The 18,518-nt window shown below is 42.4% G+C and overlaps 1 protein-coding gene across 1 annotated transcript in view; it reads left to right on the forward strand.

Moving 5' to 3' along the window:
- LOC142112113 (uncharacterized) overlaps nucleotides 1-17,940 on the forward strand; it is a 54,143-nt gene extending 36,203 nt beyond the window's left edge. The window contains exon 3 of the mRNA XM_075193949.1: nucleotides 17,621-17,940. Coding sequence (XP_075050050.1) covers nucleotides 17,621-17,940 — 320 coding nt within the window. The remainder of the gene's footprint in view (nucleotides 1-17,620) is intronic.
- Nucleotides 17,941-18,518: the final 578 nt, after the last annotated feature.

Consider the following 18,518-nt stretch of genomic DNA (forward strand, 5'->3'; position numbering starts at 1 on the left):
AAACAAAAAATTCAGCCATTATAGACTGTACAATATTAATTGACATGGAGAAAGCCAGTTTGGTTTCTGTCTCTCTAGGCCCCCCTCCACTTGTATAAAATACTAATAAATTCAGCCGTTATATACTGTACAATATAAATTGAAATGGACAAAGGCAGTTTGGTATCTGTCTGCATCAGATCCTCTCTCCACTAGGAGTAAAATAGAAAACTATTCAGCCGTTATATAATCTAGAATATAAATAGAAATTGAGAAAGGCAATTTGGTATCTGTCTGCATCATAATCATCAACATCATCATTAGCGCCCTCGTCGCCTACACAAATCTCCCCCTCATCCTCTTCTAATTCCAAAGTGGCATCCTCAATTTGGGTATCACCGGCTACACTCGGGCTATTAAGGCACACATCAGCAGAATGCTCACGATTAGACATCCCACTGTTGGATGGACTCTCCACAGGGATTGTTGTCATTTGTGAATCAGAGCAAATATTCTCCTGTAATGCCTCACTATTATCTTGCAGCTCGGCTTTGACGCGTAACAGTAGTTGTGCACCAATTGTAGGCTGGGTAACTTTTTGGGATCTGCCACTAATAGCCAAAGGTGAAGGCCTCATTCTCTCTTTGCCACTGCGTGTGTAGAATGGCATGCTTGCAATTTTTTTTTTATCGTCACTTAACTTTTGCTCAGTTACACTTCTTTTTCGCTTCAATACAGTACATTTTTTTTGGGTTTTTGTTTTTTGCACTAATTTGGAAACACTCTGTTGTTTGACATCGCCTTGGCCAGATGACGTACTAGGAACACTAACATCAGGACTGGTGACAGAACCTGGTTGCTCATTCAGATCATATGTGGACTGCTTTGAATCCATTCTGAGCGCAAACCACTGGGGAGTGCTAAAAATTATTTAGTAGATACTGCTGACAGATATGACTTTTGACAGCCAGAAATATTAATGCACAATTAGGGAGGACACCCCAAAAGCACTGAGGTGTGCTAAAAATTATTTAGTAGATACTGCTGACAGATATGACTTTTGACAGCCAGAAATATTAATGCACAATTAGGGAGGACACCCCAAAAGCACTGAGGAGTGCTAAAAATTATTTGGTAGATACTGCTGACAGATATGACTTTTGACAGCCAGAAATATTAATGCACAATTAGGGAGGACACCCCAAAAGCACTGAGGTGTGCTAAAAATTATTTAGTAGATACTGCTGACAGATATGACTTTTGACAGCCAGAAATATTAATGCACAATTAGGGAAGACACCCCAAAAGCACTGAGGTGTGCTAAAAATTATTTAGTAGATACTGCTGACAGATATGACTTTTGACAGCCAGAAATATTAATGCACAATTAGGGAGGACACCCCAAAAGCACTGAGGAGTGCTACAAATTATTTAGTAGATACTGCTGACAGATATGACTTTTGACAGCCAGAAATATTAATGCACAATTAGGGAGGACACCCCAAAAGCACTGAGGAGTGCTACAAATTATTTAGTAGATACTGCTGACAGATATGACTTTTGACAGCCAGAAATATTAATGCACAATTAGGGAGGACACCCCAAAAGCACTGAGGAGTGCTAAAAAATATTTAGTAGATACTGCTGACAGAAATGACTTTTGACAGCCAGAAATATTAATGCACAATTAGGGAAGACACCCCAAAAGCACTGAGGAGTGCTACAAATTATTTAGTAGATACTGCTGACAGATATGACTTTTGACAGCCAGAAATATTTATGCACAATTATGGGGGACACCCCAAAAGCGCTGGGGAGTGCCAAATATGAAGAAAAAATAATAAACCTCTATCCTCCTCTCTGCACTAGCGATTTTGGTTAGAGCAATTGCAAGAACAATATTGTATTCTCTGTCCCTGCTCTAATTAGCCTATGACTACACCCTGCTCTCTCCCTCTGTCAAATGGCGATGGATTGCTGTGGAGGCGTGTATTTATAAAGTTGAAGTATCGCGAGAACCGAGCACCGAGATCCGACGACGTCACAATGACGTTCGGCCTCGATTTGGATTCGGAATGGGCGGGAGAGTACCGAGCTGCTCAGCTCGGTACTCGGATACCCAAAGTTCGGGTGGGTTCGGTTCTCGGAGAACCGGACCCGCCCATCTCTAAATTAAATACAGTACAATCTAATTGCTGATTGGTTGCTGTGATTTGGTGCAGATTTGTATCTTTGAATAAGTTCAGTAATTATCCCTAAGTTACAGTTAGTTACATTGTGCAAAATTGCAATGTGCATTAACCCATAATAGTCTCATTACAATCAGCCAATAGATGTGGTGGAGAGCAAATGTCCCATTGGTTACTTTGTGTATCTGCAAATTTATAGCTTCCTATATGCTTATATTTTGCTCATTCCATAGAGATCTATCATCTCTTTATCATCCTTTGGTAAATCATCGTTGTCTGAGCTGAGGGAATGCCACAAAATGTGGATGTTAATGTGTACTTACCCTTAGAGCTCATTCACGTCTGTTTCTGTGCTGTTGACACATTAAAAATGGAATTACATTTTCACAATGCACCGTGACCGGTGTGTCCTGCATTAGTGTGTGCTAGCAGTATTGTAATAGTAAAAGTGCAATACATGAAGAGCACATACAAAATGTGTTAATGGCTGATCTAAAGCAGGTGTTAAGTTTTCATGTATTTATCCATTTTCCCAGGAGGATTCCTCCATGTTAAACTGAAAGAAATACAGTATTTTTTATTTGTTTTTGGAAAATTGTAGCTATGGTAATGATTAGAGATGTTCACTGACCGCTGTGTTCTGGTTTTGGTTTTGCATCTGAATTAACTTCGTGTTTTGGTTTTGGATCCCGATTTTTTTTCTAAAATCCCTTTTTTTTGTTGCTAAGATCACATATTATTTTCATACACTTTCAAACAAAGACTGCAGATTTAGAAGACCAAGCCTGCCAGACCTATTATTTCTATATCAGCAATGTCAATTAGCAATGGAGCATTGGAGCAATGGAGCTCTCCTCTTTGTATGTTACCAATATAACACAGTACAATGTTACTGCAGATTTAGACCAAGCCTGCCAGACCTATTATTTCTATTTCAGCAATGACAATTAGCAATGGAGCAATAGAGCTCTCCTGAATGTCAGGAGACTTTGAAGAACACTGCTACCCCCTTCTCTTTCTTTTCTACCTATGACGCTGCCCAACTGCACTAGAGACTGCCAAGAACTCTCCTATGTGTCCCTCTGTGAAATGGCTCTGGATCGCCGTGGAGGGCGGTACTTATAGAATCCAAAGCTCACAAGATCCGAGGTCAGACAACGCATTAATGATGTTTTGCCTCATTTTCAACTCCGAGCCTGCTCGGCTCGGTACTCGGATCTGATAAGTTCGGGTGTGTTCAGTTCTCGGGGAACCGAGCCTGAGCATCTCTAGTAATGATATGAGCCCAACAGCAATGTGGCAATATTATTGAAAATTGAAATTAATCCCCTGGTTGTCCTGCTTTGAGCTCATCATCCTCTGTGAGAGCTCTGCTAGACACCCTGCTCCAATGTAAGGAGTTAGGAAGATTCAGACATGTGTTGAGTAGTAAGCATTCCTAGGTGGCTGTGAAGGAGCCTACTGGTGGCAGCGTTTACCCTCCTAAAACTGACACAAAATTAGGGATGGAGGTGGAACTAGCTATTCAGGAGACTTTTATGGTGTAGAACTTTCTGCGGGTCATAAACTTTTTTGAGGGGATCATGCAGCTAAACCTCCAAGAGGCACAGACCAAATAGAAGACTGGTATGGCTAGTGTACCTACACCAGAGTTTTCAATGTAGAGCAGAAGGCACTGGTCCTAATGCCCACAAATCAAAATAAATTCCTGGCTGTCCTGGGACAACTGTATATGGTATCAAAGTCTCACAGATCGAGCAGCTAATGTCAGTGCAACAGTCCTCTGAAGAAAAGTTCAGTAGGAAACACGATATAACTTTATGGGCAATTAGGCAGCACGCTTACCAGGTCTCACCAGAGGCTGGAGAAAGCATAAGTGGGGAGATACAAGAGTTACTGGCGGTAGGTTTAATCTAGATACCCAACAGTCCATGGGCAGCCTCCACTGCGATGGTCACATAGAAGGGGCAGACTAACGTAGGCCATGCCCTGAGTTTCTAACAAGTATTCTTGGGTTCAGCTGTAATATTTGCATTTACTACAGGGCAGGTTTAAGTGCCAAGTCTTTGCTTTTAAAGTTACACGTATGCATGCCATTAGCTATCACAGAAAAACTGTCTGCAATTAAGATAGACTAAATAAACGTATTGTACAGTATGCAAGGGAAGCTTTTTTTATGTAATTATTGTAAAAAAATAAAAAAATAAAAATATTTGAAAATTGATATAAATGATTATATGGATAACAATTGTTTCAGTGATACAAAAATATTATGTGTTCTGATTTGACTTTTTATTGTACATACGCTTGTGCGTATACTGCGGTCTGTATGTGTGTCTATGTACAGCAAGTGTGTAGGCAGAGCGTGCTTATATCCAAATTCAAATCGAAACGCATCTTGACCTATGCTTAGATTTGTACACGGTCAGAACTGAGCACAAATTCCGTCCTATTGTTTAAAATGCAACCTACATGCAAGTTGCTTTTGAACCAGGCCCTAGGTATAACAGGATGGAATGCTTTGCCACACTGTTGAGTGGTTGACAGATTGCATGGGCATTCACTCGCCAATAGTAATTTGCCATTGCTGACCATTCCTAGAACTGCCGTTTAGTCAAACCAGTCACTGCCCTATTGTAATGCCCCCAGTTGTAGGAGAGTCGTCGTTTACATCAATCTCCTTTACCAACATCTGGAAACGCTTTACTAGTGGGCTGTGTGTGTGTAACTGCTGCAGCACCTCTTTGCTGGTTACTCTAGCTGGACCCCCTCACTTCTTACTTTAGATTAGGACTGCTGGGAAGCGAGTAGAGTGCTGACTCAGGACACGGGACTCAACACAGTATATCTGGGTGGGTTAGAGAGTTAGATCTTATCTGTAGGTCACAAGAATACAGCACTTATATGGGAACAGAACAGAATATTTAGTGGTAAAGATGTTTAGTGCTCAGAAATAGCTGTTAAAAGTAGGGATGTGCACCGGCGACTTTTGAGGTCTCGTGTTTTGTGTTTTGGATCCGGATTTTCGTTATTTTTGAGGTTCGGATTTGTCTCGCAAAACACTTGACGAAAGGTCTCGGTTCGGATTTAAGGTATTGGATTCGGATTTTTTTTGAAAAAAACATAAAAAGTTTAAAAATCAAGTTTTTGGGCTTATTTTCACTCCTAGGCTATTATTAACCTCAATAACATTCAATAACAAGCATTTCCACTAATTTACAGTGTATTCTGAACACCTCACAATATAGTTATTAGTCCAAAACGTTGCAACAAGGTATCTTTCTGGACTGCGTAGAGGAGTGGGTCACCACAATATATATTAAAAACCCTGAACTTTTATGAATCGCACCAATAAATGTACCTGGACTGCGTAGAGGAGTGGGTCACCACAATATCTTAAAAACCCTGAACTTTTATGATTCGCACCAATAAATGTACCTGGACTGCGTAGAGGAGTGGGTCACCACAATATCTTAAAAACCCTGAACTTTTCTGATTCGCACCAATAATTGTACCTGGACTGCGTAGAGGAGTGGGTCACCACAATATCTTAAAAACCCTGAACTTTTATGATTCGCACCAATAATTGTACCTGGACTGCGTAGAGGAGTGGGTCACCACAATATCTTAAAAACCCTGAACTTTTATGATTCGCACCAATAATTGTACTTGGACTGCGTAGAGGAGTGGGTCACCACAATATCTTAAAAACCCTGAACTTTTATGATTCGCACCAATAATTGTACCTGGACTGCGTAGAGGAGTGGGTCACCACAATATCTTAAAAACCCTGAACTTTTATGATTCGCACCAATAATTGTACCTGGACTGCGTAGAGGAGTGGGTCACCACAATATCTTAAAAACCCTGAACTTTTATGATTCGCACCAATAATTGTACCTGGACTGCGTAGAGGAGTGGGTCACCACAATATCTTAAAAACCCTGAACTTTTATGATTCGCACCAATAATTGTACCTGGACTGCGTAGAGGAGTGGGTCACCACAATATCTTAAAAACCCTGAACTTTTATGATTCGCACCAATAATTGTACCTGGACTGCGTAGAGGAGTGGGTCACCACAATATCTTAAAAACCTTGAACTTTTATGATTCGCACCAATAAATGTACCTGGACTGCGTAGAGGAGTGGGTCACCACAAGATATATTAAAAACCCTGAACTTTTATGATTCGCACCAATAAATGTACCTGGACTGCGTAGAGGAGTGGGTCACCACAATATCTATTAAAAACCCTGAACTTTTATGAATCGCACCAATAAATGTACCTGGACTGCGTATAGGAGTGGGTCACCACAAGATATCTTAAAAACCCTGAACTTTTATGAATCGCACCAATAAATGTACCTGGACTGCGTAGAGGAGTGGGTCACCACAATATATATTAAAAACCCTGAACTTTTATGATTCGCACCAATAAATGTATCTGGACTGCGTAGAGGAGTGGGCACTGGGCACCACAATAAAATATATAAAAAACCTTCAACAGATCTGCATTACACTACACATACGGCTGCTCCTCCATCCTCTCCATCATATACATGTTGGAGTTTTAGCGTGTGACAACCTCTTGTTTTTGATAATGTCAGTGCATTTGGAATATTTTTCAATTTGCCCCACACCACTGAATGTACTTTATCTATGATACGCAATACGCATCTATCTATCTTGACTGCGTAGTGTGGTGGCCCCGGTACACAATTTGGTACCGAGGCCACAATATAATTAAAAAACCCTCCACGTGTCGGAATTCCACCAAACAAGTATCTGGACTGCATAGTGGGGTGGCCCCGGTACCCAATTTGATACCGGGGCCACAATACCTCCTCCAAACATGCTACAGACAATTCGTCATTGAGAGACCCCAGACAGACAGGGTCGAAGTGTTATTGTTTGACTTTGTAAACCCAAAAAAATGTCCCTGTTGCACATAGTCGTGCAATGAAGACTGACTTTTTCATTTAAAGGCACGATCTTTAAAGTGTAGTGTTTGTAAGTCTAAGTCATATTATACTTTTGGTAAAATTGGTTTATTTTGTTCCTCTTTATGGTAATTAATTAGTAATAGAATTAAAGTAGGAAATAGAATTAAATAGAATTAAAGTAGGAAATAGAGTGGTATAGAGTTGTAGTGTGGTATAGATAGAGTGGTCCACACAATATAATAATAAAACCCTCAACTGGTCTGAATTCCACCAAACAAGTATCTTGACTGCGTAGTGTGGTGGCCCCGGTACACAATTTGGTACCGGGGCCACAATACCTCCTCCAAACATGCTACAGACAATTCGTCATTGAGAGACCCCAGACAGACAGGGTCGAAGTGTTATTGTTTGACTTTGTAAACCCAAAAAAATGTCCCTGTTGCACTTGCACATAGTCGTGCAATGAAGACTGACTTTTTCATTTAAAGGCACGATCTTTAAAGTGTCAGAAAGAGAGAGAAGACACAGGAGAGGAGAGTTGTAGCTGGGGACCTGGGGTGGAAGCTCCCAGGCTACCCCAGCATTGCCTGGAAGTCTGAGCGTGGTGACTGAGCCAGGGCAAGGAATGTGTGCCCTGGATGAGGGGGAGAACTCCATGCCACTATAGTGAACCCAAGAGAGAGGGGGACACTGCACATGGAAGAGGCCCTGGAGTGAGGGCTGCTACAAGAGGCATGGTAGCTGTAGTGTCAGATCCTGAGGCTGAGAGTACACAGAGTGACGTGTCAGAGCACAGGAGACATTATCCCCGCAGAGGAGGGATGAGCTGCAGTTGAGAGGTATGTTGTTGAAATAGGACATGCACACTTTAACAAACCAATCATTTCAGCGACAGGGCCTACCAAACAACTTTGACTGAAATGATTGGTTTGTTTGGGCCCCCACACCAAAAAAGCTATTCATCTCTCCCTGTACAGACTAAACAGGCTCTACTGAGGCAAGATGTCGTCCTCATCCTCAACCTCTGATTCCTCTCCCCCTACAGTGTCTACTTCCTCCTCATCACACATTATCAATTCGTCCCCGCTGGACTCCACAACCACAGGTCCCTCTGTAGTATCTGGAGGGCAGTGCTGTACTTCATTGAGGAATTGATTATTCATTTTTATAAACATCATTTTTTCAACGTTGTGAGGAAGCAACCTCCTTCGCCGCTCACTGACCAGGTTCCCCGCTGCACTAAAAACTCTTTCCGAGTACACACTGGAGGGGGGACAACTCAGGTAAAATAGAGCCAGTTTGTACAGGGGCTTCCAAACTGCCTTTTTTTCCTGCCAGTAACAATATGGACTGTCTGACATGTCTACTTGGATGGTGTCAGCAAAGTAATCATCCACAATTTTTTCTATTGTCACAGCATCCAATGCAGCGAGAGTAGACATGTCTGCAATGGTTGGCAGGTCCTTCAGTCCGGACCAGATGTTATCAGCATCCCCGCCAGTGCCTCTTTTGGGAAAACTGAGCTTTTTCCTCGCAGCCATAGATGTGGAAGAAAATGAGGGTGGAGCTGTTGGCATGTCACGGTCCTCTTCAGAGGACAATCTCCTGACCAGCAGGTCTTTGCACCGCTGTAGACTTGTGTCCGCCGGAAACAGAGACACAACATACGCTTTAAACCGAGGATCGAGCACGGTGGCCAGAATGTATTCCTCTGACTTTAAAAGAGTGACCACCCTCGGATCCTGGCAAAGCGTACGAAGGGCTACATCCACAAGAGCTACATGCTTGCTGTAATCGCAATGGCTTACCAGCTCCTCCCTCACTTTCTCCAGCTGCTTCTGCAACAGCCTGATCAGGGGAATGACCTGACTCAAGCTGGCAGTGTCGGAACTGACTTCTCGTGTGGCAAGTTCAAATGGCTGCAGAACCTTGCACAACACGGAAATCAGTCTCCACTGCGCTTGACTCAGGCGCATCCCCACTCCTTTGCCTATGTCGTAGGTGGCTGTGTAGGCCTGAATGGCCTTTTGCTGCTCCTCCATCCTCTGCAGCATATAGAGGGTGGAGTTCCAGCGCGTCATAACCTCTTGTTTGAGGTGATGGCAGGGCAGGTTCAAGCTTTTTTGATGTGCCTCTAGTCTGCGGTAGGCACTGGCTGAATGCCGAAAGTGTCCAGCAATTTTGCGGGCCACCGCAAGCATCTCCTGCACACCCCTGTCACTCTTGAGGTAATGCTGCACCACCAAATTAATGGTGTGGGCAAAACATGGGACGTGCTGGAAATTGCCCATATTTAATGCCCGCACAATGTTACTGGCATTGTCTGACACCACAAATCCCCATGAGAGTCTAAGTGGGGTAAGCCACTGGGAGATAATTTCCCTCATTTTCTCTAATATGTTGTCAGCGTTGTGCCTCTTATTAAAGCCTGTAATGCACAATGTTGCCTGCTTTTGCATGAGCAGCCATTTTGTAGATGCTGCTACTGATGCAGCTGTTGCTGTTGCTGCGGAAGGGGATGCATCTACCCAGTGGGCTGTCACAGTCATATAGTCCTTCGTTTGCCCAGAACCACTTGTCCACATGTCCGTGGTTAAGTGGACAGTGGGTACAACCGCATTTTTAAGAGCACTGAGGACACTTGATCGTACTTCTCTGTACATTTTTGGTATCGCCTGCCTAGTGAAGTGGAATCTCGAGGGGATTTGGTACCGGGGACACAATACCTCCATCAACCCTCTAAATCCCACTCCACTGATGGCGGACACCGGGCGCACGTCTAACACCAACATTGCAGTTACAGCCGCAGTTATACGCTTTGCAATAGGGTGACTACTATCGTATTTGGTGGTCATGGCAAACGACTGTTGGACGGTCAATTGTTTGGTGAAAGACTTAGCGGTCTTACGACTTCCCCTCTGGGAAGATGACCGACTAACAGCAGCAACAGCAGCAGTGGCAGTAGTAGGCGTACCGCTGCAGGATTCCTCGGATGAATCCCGTATTGAGGAGGACTCAGTCTGGCTGCTGACTTGGGCTGCAGGACTGAATCTGATGGAGATTGTGGAGGAAGTTGACGAGGAGGGTGTTGCTGGTGTGTATCCAACTGGACCACGGGATTTAGGTGTCCCTGTACCGATGAGGGTCCTAGCCCCAGTTCCTGAACTAACCACTGAACTATGAAGGTTATTCAGGTGACGTATAAGGGAGGATGTTCCTAGGTGGGCAAGATCCTTACCCCTGCTTATTTGAGCTTTACATAAGCTACATATTGCCATACATTGGTTGTCTGGATTTGGATAAAAATAACTCCAGACCGAAGAGGTGCATTTTTTGGTCTTCTGACCAGGCATGACGATGGGCTTTTTCATCCCATGCACATCAGCTGTTTCCCCCCCTGGTGCCTCATTTACAATAACCACATCACCATCCTCATCATCAAGTTCCTCCACAGCGCCAGCTACATCATCAATAGCCTCCTCCCGAGCCACCTCTTCCCGTACAGTGATGGGAAGGTCAGGCTTGACAACCACCAACACCCTTGGACTCGCCTTGGGGATTTGTGATAATTTCTCTTTAGAAGGCAGAGTTGTTTGCTGTTTTGTTGCTGACAGCATAACTCTCTTCAATTTTTTGTAGGGGGGGGGAGGAGGAGGAGGGCTAAGATCCGTGGGTGAAGCTGAACCACTAGTCATGAACACGGGCCAGGGCCTAAGCCGTTCCTTGCCACTCCGTGTCGTAAATGGCATATTGGCAACTTTACGTTTCTCCTCAGATGATTTTAAGTTTCTCTTTTTGCTACTTTTTCTTAACTTGGGCTTTTTGGATTTTACATGCCCGGTACTACGAGATTGGGCATCGGGCTTGGAAGACGACGTTGATGGCATTTCATCGTCTATGTCATGACTAGTGGCAGCAGCTTCAGCATTAGGAGGAAGTGGGTCTTGATCTTTCCCTACTTTATCCTCCAAATTTTTGGTCTCCATTATATGTAGCACAAGATACTGCAGAATGTGTGAACTTGGTAATATTGCAGTACCAATGGACTTATACTGCTGGATTGGTTTTGCAAATTTGGTTATAATTATTATTTTTTATTTTTTTTTTAAATTTTTTATTTTTTTTTACTTTTTTCTTATTTTTAAAAAACTTGGGAATAGTGGGGAAATAACTATGCCCTTAGAAGCACAGAGCACAGGACACAGCACCACTGGACTGAACAGGACACGGCACAGGACCCAGCAGCACTACGGAACTCAGCAGGACAGAGCACAGGACACAGCACCACTGGACTGATACTGCAGAATGTGTGAACTTGGTAATATTGCAGTACCAATGGACTTATAATGCTGGATTGGTTTTGCAAATTTGGTTATAATTATTATATATTTTTTTTTTTTTTAAATTTTTTATTTTTTTTTACTTTTTTTTTATTTTTTAAAAACTTGGGAATAATGGGGAAATAACTATGCCCTTAGAAGCACAGAGCACAGGACACAGCACCACTGGACTGAACAGGACACGGCACAGGACCCAGCAGCACTACGGAACTCAGCAGGACAGAGCACAGGACACAGCACCACTGGACTGATACTGCAGAATGTGTAAACTTTGTAATATTGCAGTACCACTGGACTTTTACTGCTGAATGTGTGAACTTGGTAATATTGCAGTACCAATGGGCTTATACTGCAGGATTGGTTGTGAAAATTTTGTGGTAATTAAAAAATATTAAAGTAGTTTTTGGTATTTTTTAAAAAAACTTTTTTTTATTTTTTTAAACACAGGGGAATATTGGGGAAATAACTATGCCCTTAGAAGCACAGAGCACAGGACACAGCACCACTGGACTGAACAGGACACAGCACAGGACCCAGCAGCACCACTGACCTCAGAAGGACAGAGCACAGCACACAGCACCACTGGACTGATACTGCAGAACACAGCACAGCACAGCACAGCACTAAACAGCACAGCACAGCACAGCACTAAACAGCACAGAACTAAACAGCACAGAACTAAACAGCACAGAACTAAACAGCACAGAACTAAACAGCACAGAGGACCACCTAACACACCCTCCCTCTACCCTGATCAATGCCCGAGTGAAGATTGCGGCGACTAGCGGGGAATTTATAGGATCCGAGTATCGCGAGATCCGACAACGGGATTATGAGTCAGAGCCTCAGTTTCACTTTTGAATTTGGCGCCAATACCCGGATCTGTCTCGGATCCGACTCGGATCCGCAACGTTCGGGTGGGCTCGGATTTCATAAATCCGAGTGCGCTTATCCCTAGTTAAAAGAGATGTTGCACATACCAACACTTAAAGGCAGTGCAGGTGTTATACAGACCTTTGGCTGTACGTTTTTCTTACATAGACAAAAAAGGTTTTCCACCCTTGTCATAAATTAAAATATTCAGTTGACAGACTCAACCAACTCTAGGGGGTGATGCAGGGACGGATCTAGAAATTTTTTCTACCCCTGCGATATAGGAGGGGGGGGGGGGCGATTTAAGCCCCGCCCCCTTTCTAACTTCTAAGGCTGCCGGCCACTGCACAGTATGTGCAGGTCCGTTCGGCATTGATAATGTGCTGTCCCGCTGCTCTGATTGTGTTTAAAGCAGCCGGGCAGTACATTATCACTGCCGAACGGACCTGCACAGTGTGCAGCCGCCTGCAGCAAGCCCCTGCTAGGGGGGGCGATCGCCCCTCCCTGGATCCGCCACTGGGGTGATGAGTAGGATGGCCAACATGGGACGGGGGTGGAATGCAATGATGATTTGGGGAGGGGGGCATACTGTCCATTTATATTATTACTTATTTAATTTTAAACATTATGGGCCTGAGTTATTAAGGAAAGTAAGACAAAAAAAAGCAGTATGTTTTCTCCTGGGCAAACCATGTTACAATGCAGGGGGTGCTAATTAGTTTATTATTTTCTACATAAATTAAATACTGGCTGTTTTTTCATGTAGCACACAAATACTTGATAGCTTTATTTTTAAACTGAAATGTAAAGTTAATCTAGGACATATCCTACCCCAACTATAAATCTGTCCCCATATTTTAAATTTATCTCCCCCTCCAATGCAACATGGTGTTGCCCAGGTGCAAAGTTACTCCTTTTTTATGCTTTGCCCTCCTTAATGACTCAGGCCCTATCAGTCTTGTGAAACCAGGTAGGACAAGCTCCAGAAATAAATAATGGCAGAGCAGCCATGGGTTTCAGTGATAGACTGGCCTTGGTCACCCATGCTTTGTACCTTGTACCATTTAATGTGGTTTCTTGATAAGAGTTAAACAGTTGATCATCTTCCCCTAGCAGGCTGATTACTGGTTTAGTCTGTCTTTTTAATTTTTGCATCCCAGTCTTCAGGATTGTCCTGTGCTCTCTTTGTACTGAGTACTTCCCACAAGTCATCTTTACATCAAAGCATTTCCAGGTTTGAACTTCCACAGTTGGTTACTATGGTAGTATATCTTTACAATGCCTGAATTATACTCCTGACAAGCAGCTATTTTGCTCTACGGTTAGCGCCTCTAAAGAGTCACATAATCAGATTAAAGTCATGCCATGAACTGCTTCGATATCTAGAATTCTTATCTGAGGAATAGATGGAAACTCTCGGGAAACAAGAATTCAGCTGTATTTCGTGTGCACATTATAAACTATAACAGCATGTCTTATCTGTAATATATACAAACAGGTGAACAATAGAGAGTAACAGGAAGGAAAAACAGAACATCGCGCATATGTTTTTTTGGTGAAATATCTGCTAATTTTCTGCTCACACCCTGTAGAGCTGCGAGCGAAAAATGAGCAAATATTTTTACCGTACTACTGGTAAAAATGCACATAGAAGTCAACTTTCAAACGTGGAATAATGTGTCAGCCTTTCACCTACAGTGATGCACGCCCATTTGCCACTTTTGGAAAGTGCCTTTTTGCAGACACTTAGGAGTAGATTTAGCAAACCTTCTAAAAAGGAAAAGTGGAGGCGTTGCCCAGAGCAACCAATCAGATTCAAGCTATCTTTTTCTAGAATGTACTAGTGAAATGATGGCTAGTATCTGATTGGTTGCAATGGGCAACACCTCCACTTTTTCAAACCTGCAGATTGATAAATTTGCCCCTTAGTTCAATAATTTCTGGGATAATAGGAATATATTGGAAAACACATGTTGGAAAAAGGAAAAATATTCCTTAAAATCCAGTCTGCTATCACTTTAGTCCCACACCCTTAAGTATTTACGTTTCATATTTTTCTCCAAAATGCTGTTTGCAAAAGTCTATTTTCATGAATGTATTAAAAAAAGCCATGAAAGTAAAGACATATAAGTGCTGCACTTTTTAAATTTTTACATTGAAAGTTGTATTGCATTTGAGTTTTTTTGGCACATAAAATGACACTTTTATTTATTAAGTGTCCTTGGTTAGTGCAAAAGTTTAACACAGTGAAAGTAAAGGAGAAACCCCAATCTCCTCCAGCTCCACCAGGACATGTAAAGAAAAAGAAAAAAGTTGTTCTAGGGCAGAGGTGCCCAAACTCAATCCTCAAGACCTACCGACAGTTCATGTATTCAGGATTTCTTTAGTCATGTCCAGATGGGAATTTGGCTGGGTCAATAGTTATCCCACCTAAAGACAGAAATGCTGAAAACCTGACCTGTTAGTAGCTCTTTAGGACGGGTTTGAGAACCTCTGGTCTAGGGGACAATTACTTTCCCCATCTTCAGCTAAGGTGGACAGAACATCCTAAAGCTCATTTACATATTTCATCCCGCTACATTCGATCCTGATTTTGCATATGGGCAGAGCGCAGGGTATTTTTATGAGCCCTTTTTCCCACCAGAAAGTGCTACATTCTGCACCCCAAATTCACATTTCTGCTGCCGACGCATTTACCTGTAACAAGTTTCCAGCAAACGTAAAAGGTAAAACTGTGCTATGGTTGAATGTTTGTCAAAAATGAGTATATGGCTGTGGAGGCCACACAGACTTTTTGGTCTTTATCTGTCATAGTTGTTTCCATGTGATATTTTACTCAATGCATTCAGACAGTCATAGTACAAAATATGCATATAATGTATTAGGGATCTACACGATTGGCCACTAATAAAGTATTTCCCATGTAATTTTGAGCTTATATTTTGCAGTGATTGCTGCTCAGATGGTTCTGTACCAGCCTCAGGACATTGTGTATGCGGATGTTAATGGCACCACAAGTATCAGCTGCGAGTCTAATGAATCGCTAAAAGACAATTCAAAGGTCTCCTGGTACCGAAAGAGCTGGAGAACAGGAGAAGCTCCTCTACGTGTTAAATCTTGTGATAATGGTGCACACAAATATACCTGCAAAAATAATAATTACAAGGCTACACTGGAGATACACAATGTACAGACTAATGACTCTGGAGTTTATTTCTGTACATTTTTTTATGTTGTTAATTTACTAAAATATGGCAATGGGACGACTCTAATAGCTGCAGGTAAGATATTGTAGACTACATGAATGTTCCTGAATTAAATATTACACAAGAGGTACACTGATAAGGAAACATTTTAGTGGCAAAGCTATGGGCCCCCTGTATCTTGATGCAAACTCTGAGCCGAACTCCCTAAGTGATCCCTCTTTGCATAGTGAACCCATGTTACACAGCAAATGTCTGCTTGCACAAATATATCCCCTAGCACAGAAACCTCTCCTGCAGAGTATCCCAACTTGAAGAAATGTCTATTTCATAGAAACTCCCCACAAAAATGAGACACCCATCACACCAAAATAATCCAGATTTCACCACCAGATCTGGTACCTTCTGGTCAGTACTATGCTCAGAGCACTTTATCTCTGCTCTGATTGGGTACTGGAACCTCCAGTTACATCTATCCATTGGTCCTCTGTCAGCAGTCTAAGCAATGGACAAGGGTTTGGGCTCTGCACTTCTGCTGCCACACCTGGCTACAACTGGTATCACAGCCCAGACCTCCTGCTTTCATGGGGCTTAGATTCAACTGCTGTTACCTGTGGAACAGTTTGAACCATCCTTCACGACAAAGGGTCTCCTAGTCAGGTGTAATGCTTGAGGCCTTATTGCAATGAACTCCCCAGGACATCCTATAAGCATGTTTTAATTATTATCAGATAACTGATTTTGTTAGATTTAACACATTGTTAAGATAAATTATTTTCTGTGTCACTGGAATAGAAGTAATTCAAGGTTTGTTGTAGTGGTCAGAATCTGACCCGCTCCCAGGTATATGTCACTCGCCGGGGTATCGGGCAGCTCACCCAAACCCCCGGCAAACTTCTCTCTTTCCCGCCATCCGCTTCGTCCCAGGCGCCGCCATCTTGAATTCGGGTCTGTGCATGTGCAGACCTGTGATTCATAAAACCTATGGCTGCCTTCTCATTGGCCAGGCAATTTTAGCTCCAAATACAACAGGCACCTACTCTATGCACTCAGTGCCTGTTCCTAAGTTGCCTTTTGGTGCCTAGACGTGGCTACTTTCTATCCTGTCTATTTGGTCTGAAGAGCTGACGATTCAGTCTGGTATGCATGCTATAACATGTGTTCGTAATCAGGAGCAACTGTATAAATGCATTTTACGCTCCAGAGATATTAACAAGATTCTAATAAATGTATTTTATGGAAACAAAAAACAAAGAAAAACACTTTTTTTCAACAGTTTTTTCATTAATGCCAATATTGGTAACAGGTGATGTTAATTCAAAATTCCATCCTTTTGCGAATTTATGATCCACATAGGTATTAATGGAGCACAGAAGACCTGCCCCTGATTTCAAAACAGCACATATCTTGAGGTCCGTCCCTTAATGAATTCGGGAGTACACAAAGCCTAAATACTGTACCTGGGTTGCTCTCAGAATGCTACCTTGATAAACCAGACCCTAAAGTGTATAAAGTTAATTTACAAATGAACAAACAGAAGCAGTTTGTGGTATCATACATGTTTGACTGCTTTTGCACCCAATGCTCCTGTATTTACGCCGACATGCATGGCTTTACGCCTTGGTTCCCCATACATTGGGATCACTGAGTAGTTATAATACTTACAGCCATCAAGAATACCTTATATGCCCTTTTAATTATTTTTGGCCAATGATAGACAGACGTATAGATTAATTTTACTAATGTCAGATGTTTGAGGACTTATTATCAGGATGGGTGTGCTCTTTGTGTGATCATTCCTAACTCATTACAGATCTAATAACTTATAGAAAAGGGATAACTTATTCCTATATGATAAGAATGTATGTGAAAAATGGACCATGTGCCAAACAGGTTGCATGTAGCATTGCTGGTGCTTGGTCCACATAAACTTGTGTGGCCAGATCACACAAAAGTAGGTGCACAATCTATTCAGGTGTCACTGGTGCAGATAATGGCTGATACTTAGCAAAATGCCCACACGAAAGACCATATAAATCTCATTAGCACAGCATCAATTAATCAATACTGTTACCATCCGATGTTCCCAGACAGTTCCACATCCAGAAGCTCAGTCCATCTCATGGCTCCTGCTCAGCTTCCTCTTCCTAACACCAGTGTCCTGCTGGCTTGTGTGGTACGTGGGGCTCGTCACACAGTCCATGTAACCTGGAACATCTCTGGGACACATCACATGGGCAGAATGACCTCTACGGAGGAATCAGATGGGACCTGGACTTTCCTGAACCTCATCTCACTTCCCAGAAACACCTGGGGCCATGAAGAACATGTGACCTGTGAGGTGTGGTTTAATTCCTCTTCTGTCCGTGTCCACTGGGAAATATCAGAAAGAGGTAACAATGCATCCTGAAAAGGGAAGTAGTTTCAAACTTTAAATATGATATAAAAACTTGAATAAAAAGTAATTTGACTGTAAGCTCTGTGTGACAGTGAACACCTATTTCTTCTTCTTCAAAAAAAACAACTTTTTACCATGTTTGTAGCTTGCAATCTTGTAAAAGTGTTGGAACTATCGCAAGGCAATGGTGCCCTCACAAGAGCAGGAACTTGAATCTTGCTATGGGAATCAGCAATATTGTGTTTCGCCTCTATCACTGCATTTACTGGTGTTGTTATATGAAGACATCATACATATACTATAGATAGATATTATAAAATAATATTTTGTCCTTTGTTGCCGGAGGTGGTTCCAAGTCTGACTAACACAACGTTGATGATGGTGATAACATCGCCATTGTTTTTCTGAAGGACGTATCGAATATGGGTCTTATAAGACCTCATCAGCTAATCCACAGCGCTCCTAGGGTTAGATTATGCATGGAATTCACATCATTGCTTGTGCGAACATTGTAGAAGACACAACTACAACACTGACATACTGCCATCCAGTTCTGATATTATCATGAACAATGCCAGAGTACTTAAACG

Source organism: Mixophyes fleayi (genome assembly GCF_038048845.1).
Source record: "Mixophyes fleayi isolate aMixFle1 chromosome 12 unlocalized genomic scaffold, aMixFle1.hap1 SUPER_12_unloc_2, whole genome shotgun sequence".
Taxonomy (NCBI): domain Eukaryota; kingdom Metazoa; phylum Chordata; class Amphibia; order Anura; family Limnodynastidae; genus Mixophyes; species Mixophyes fleayi.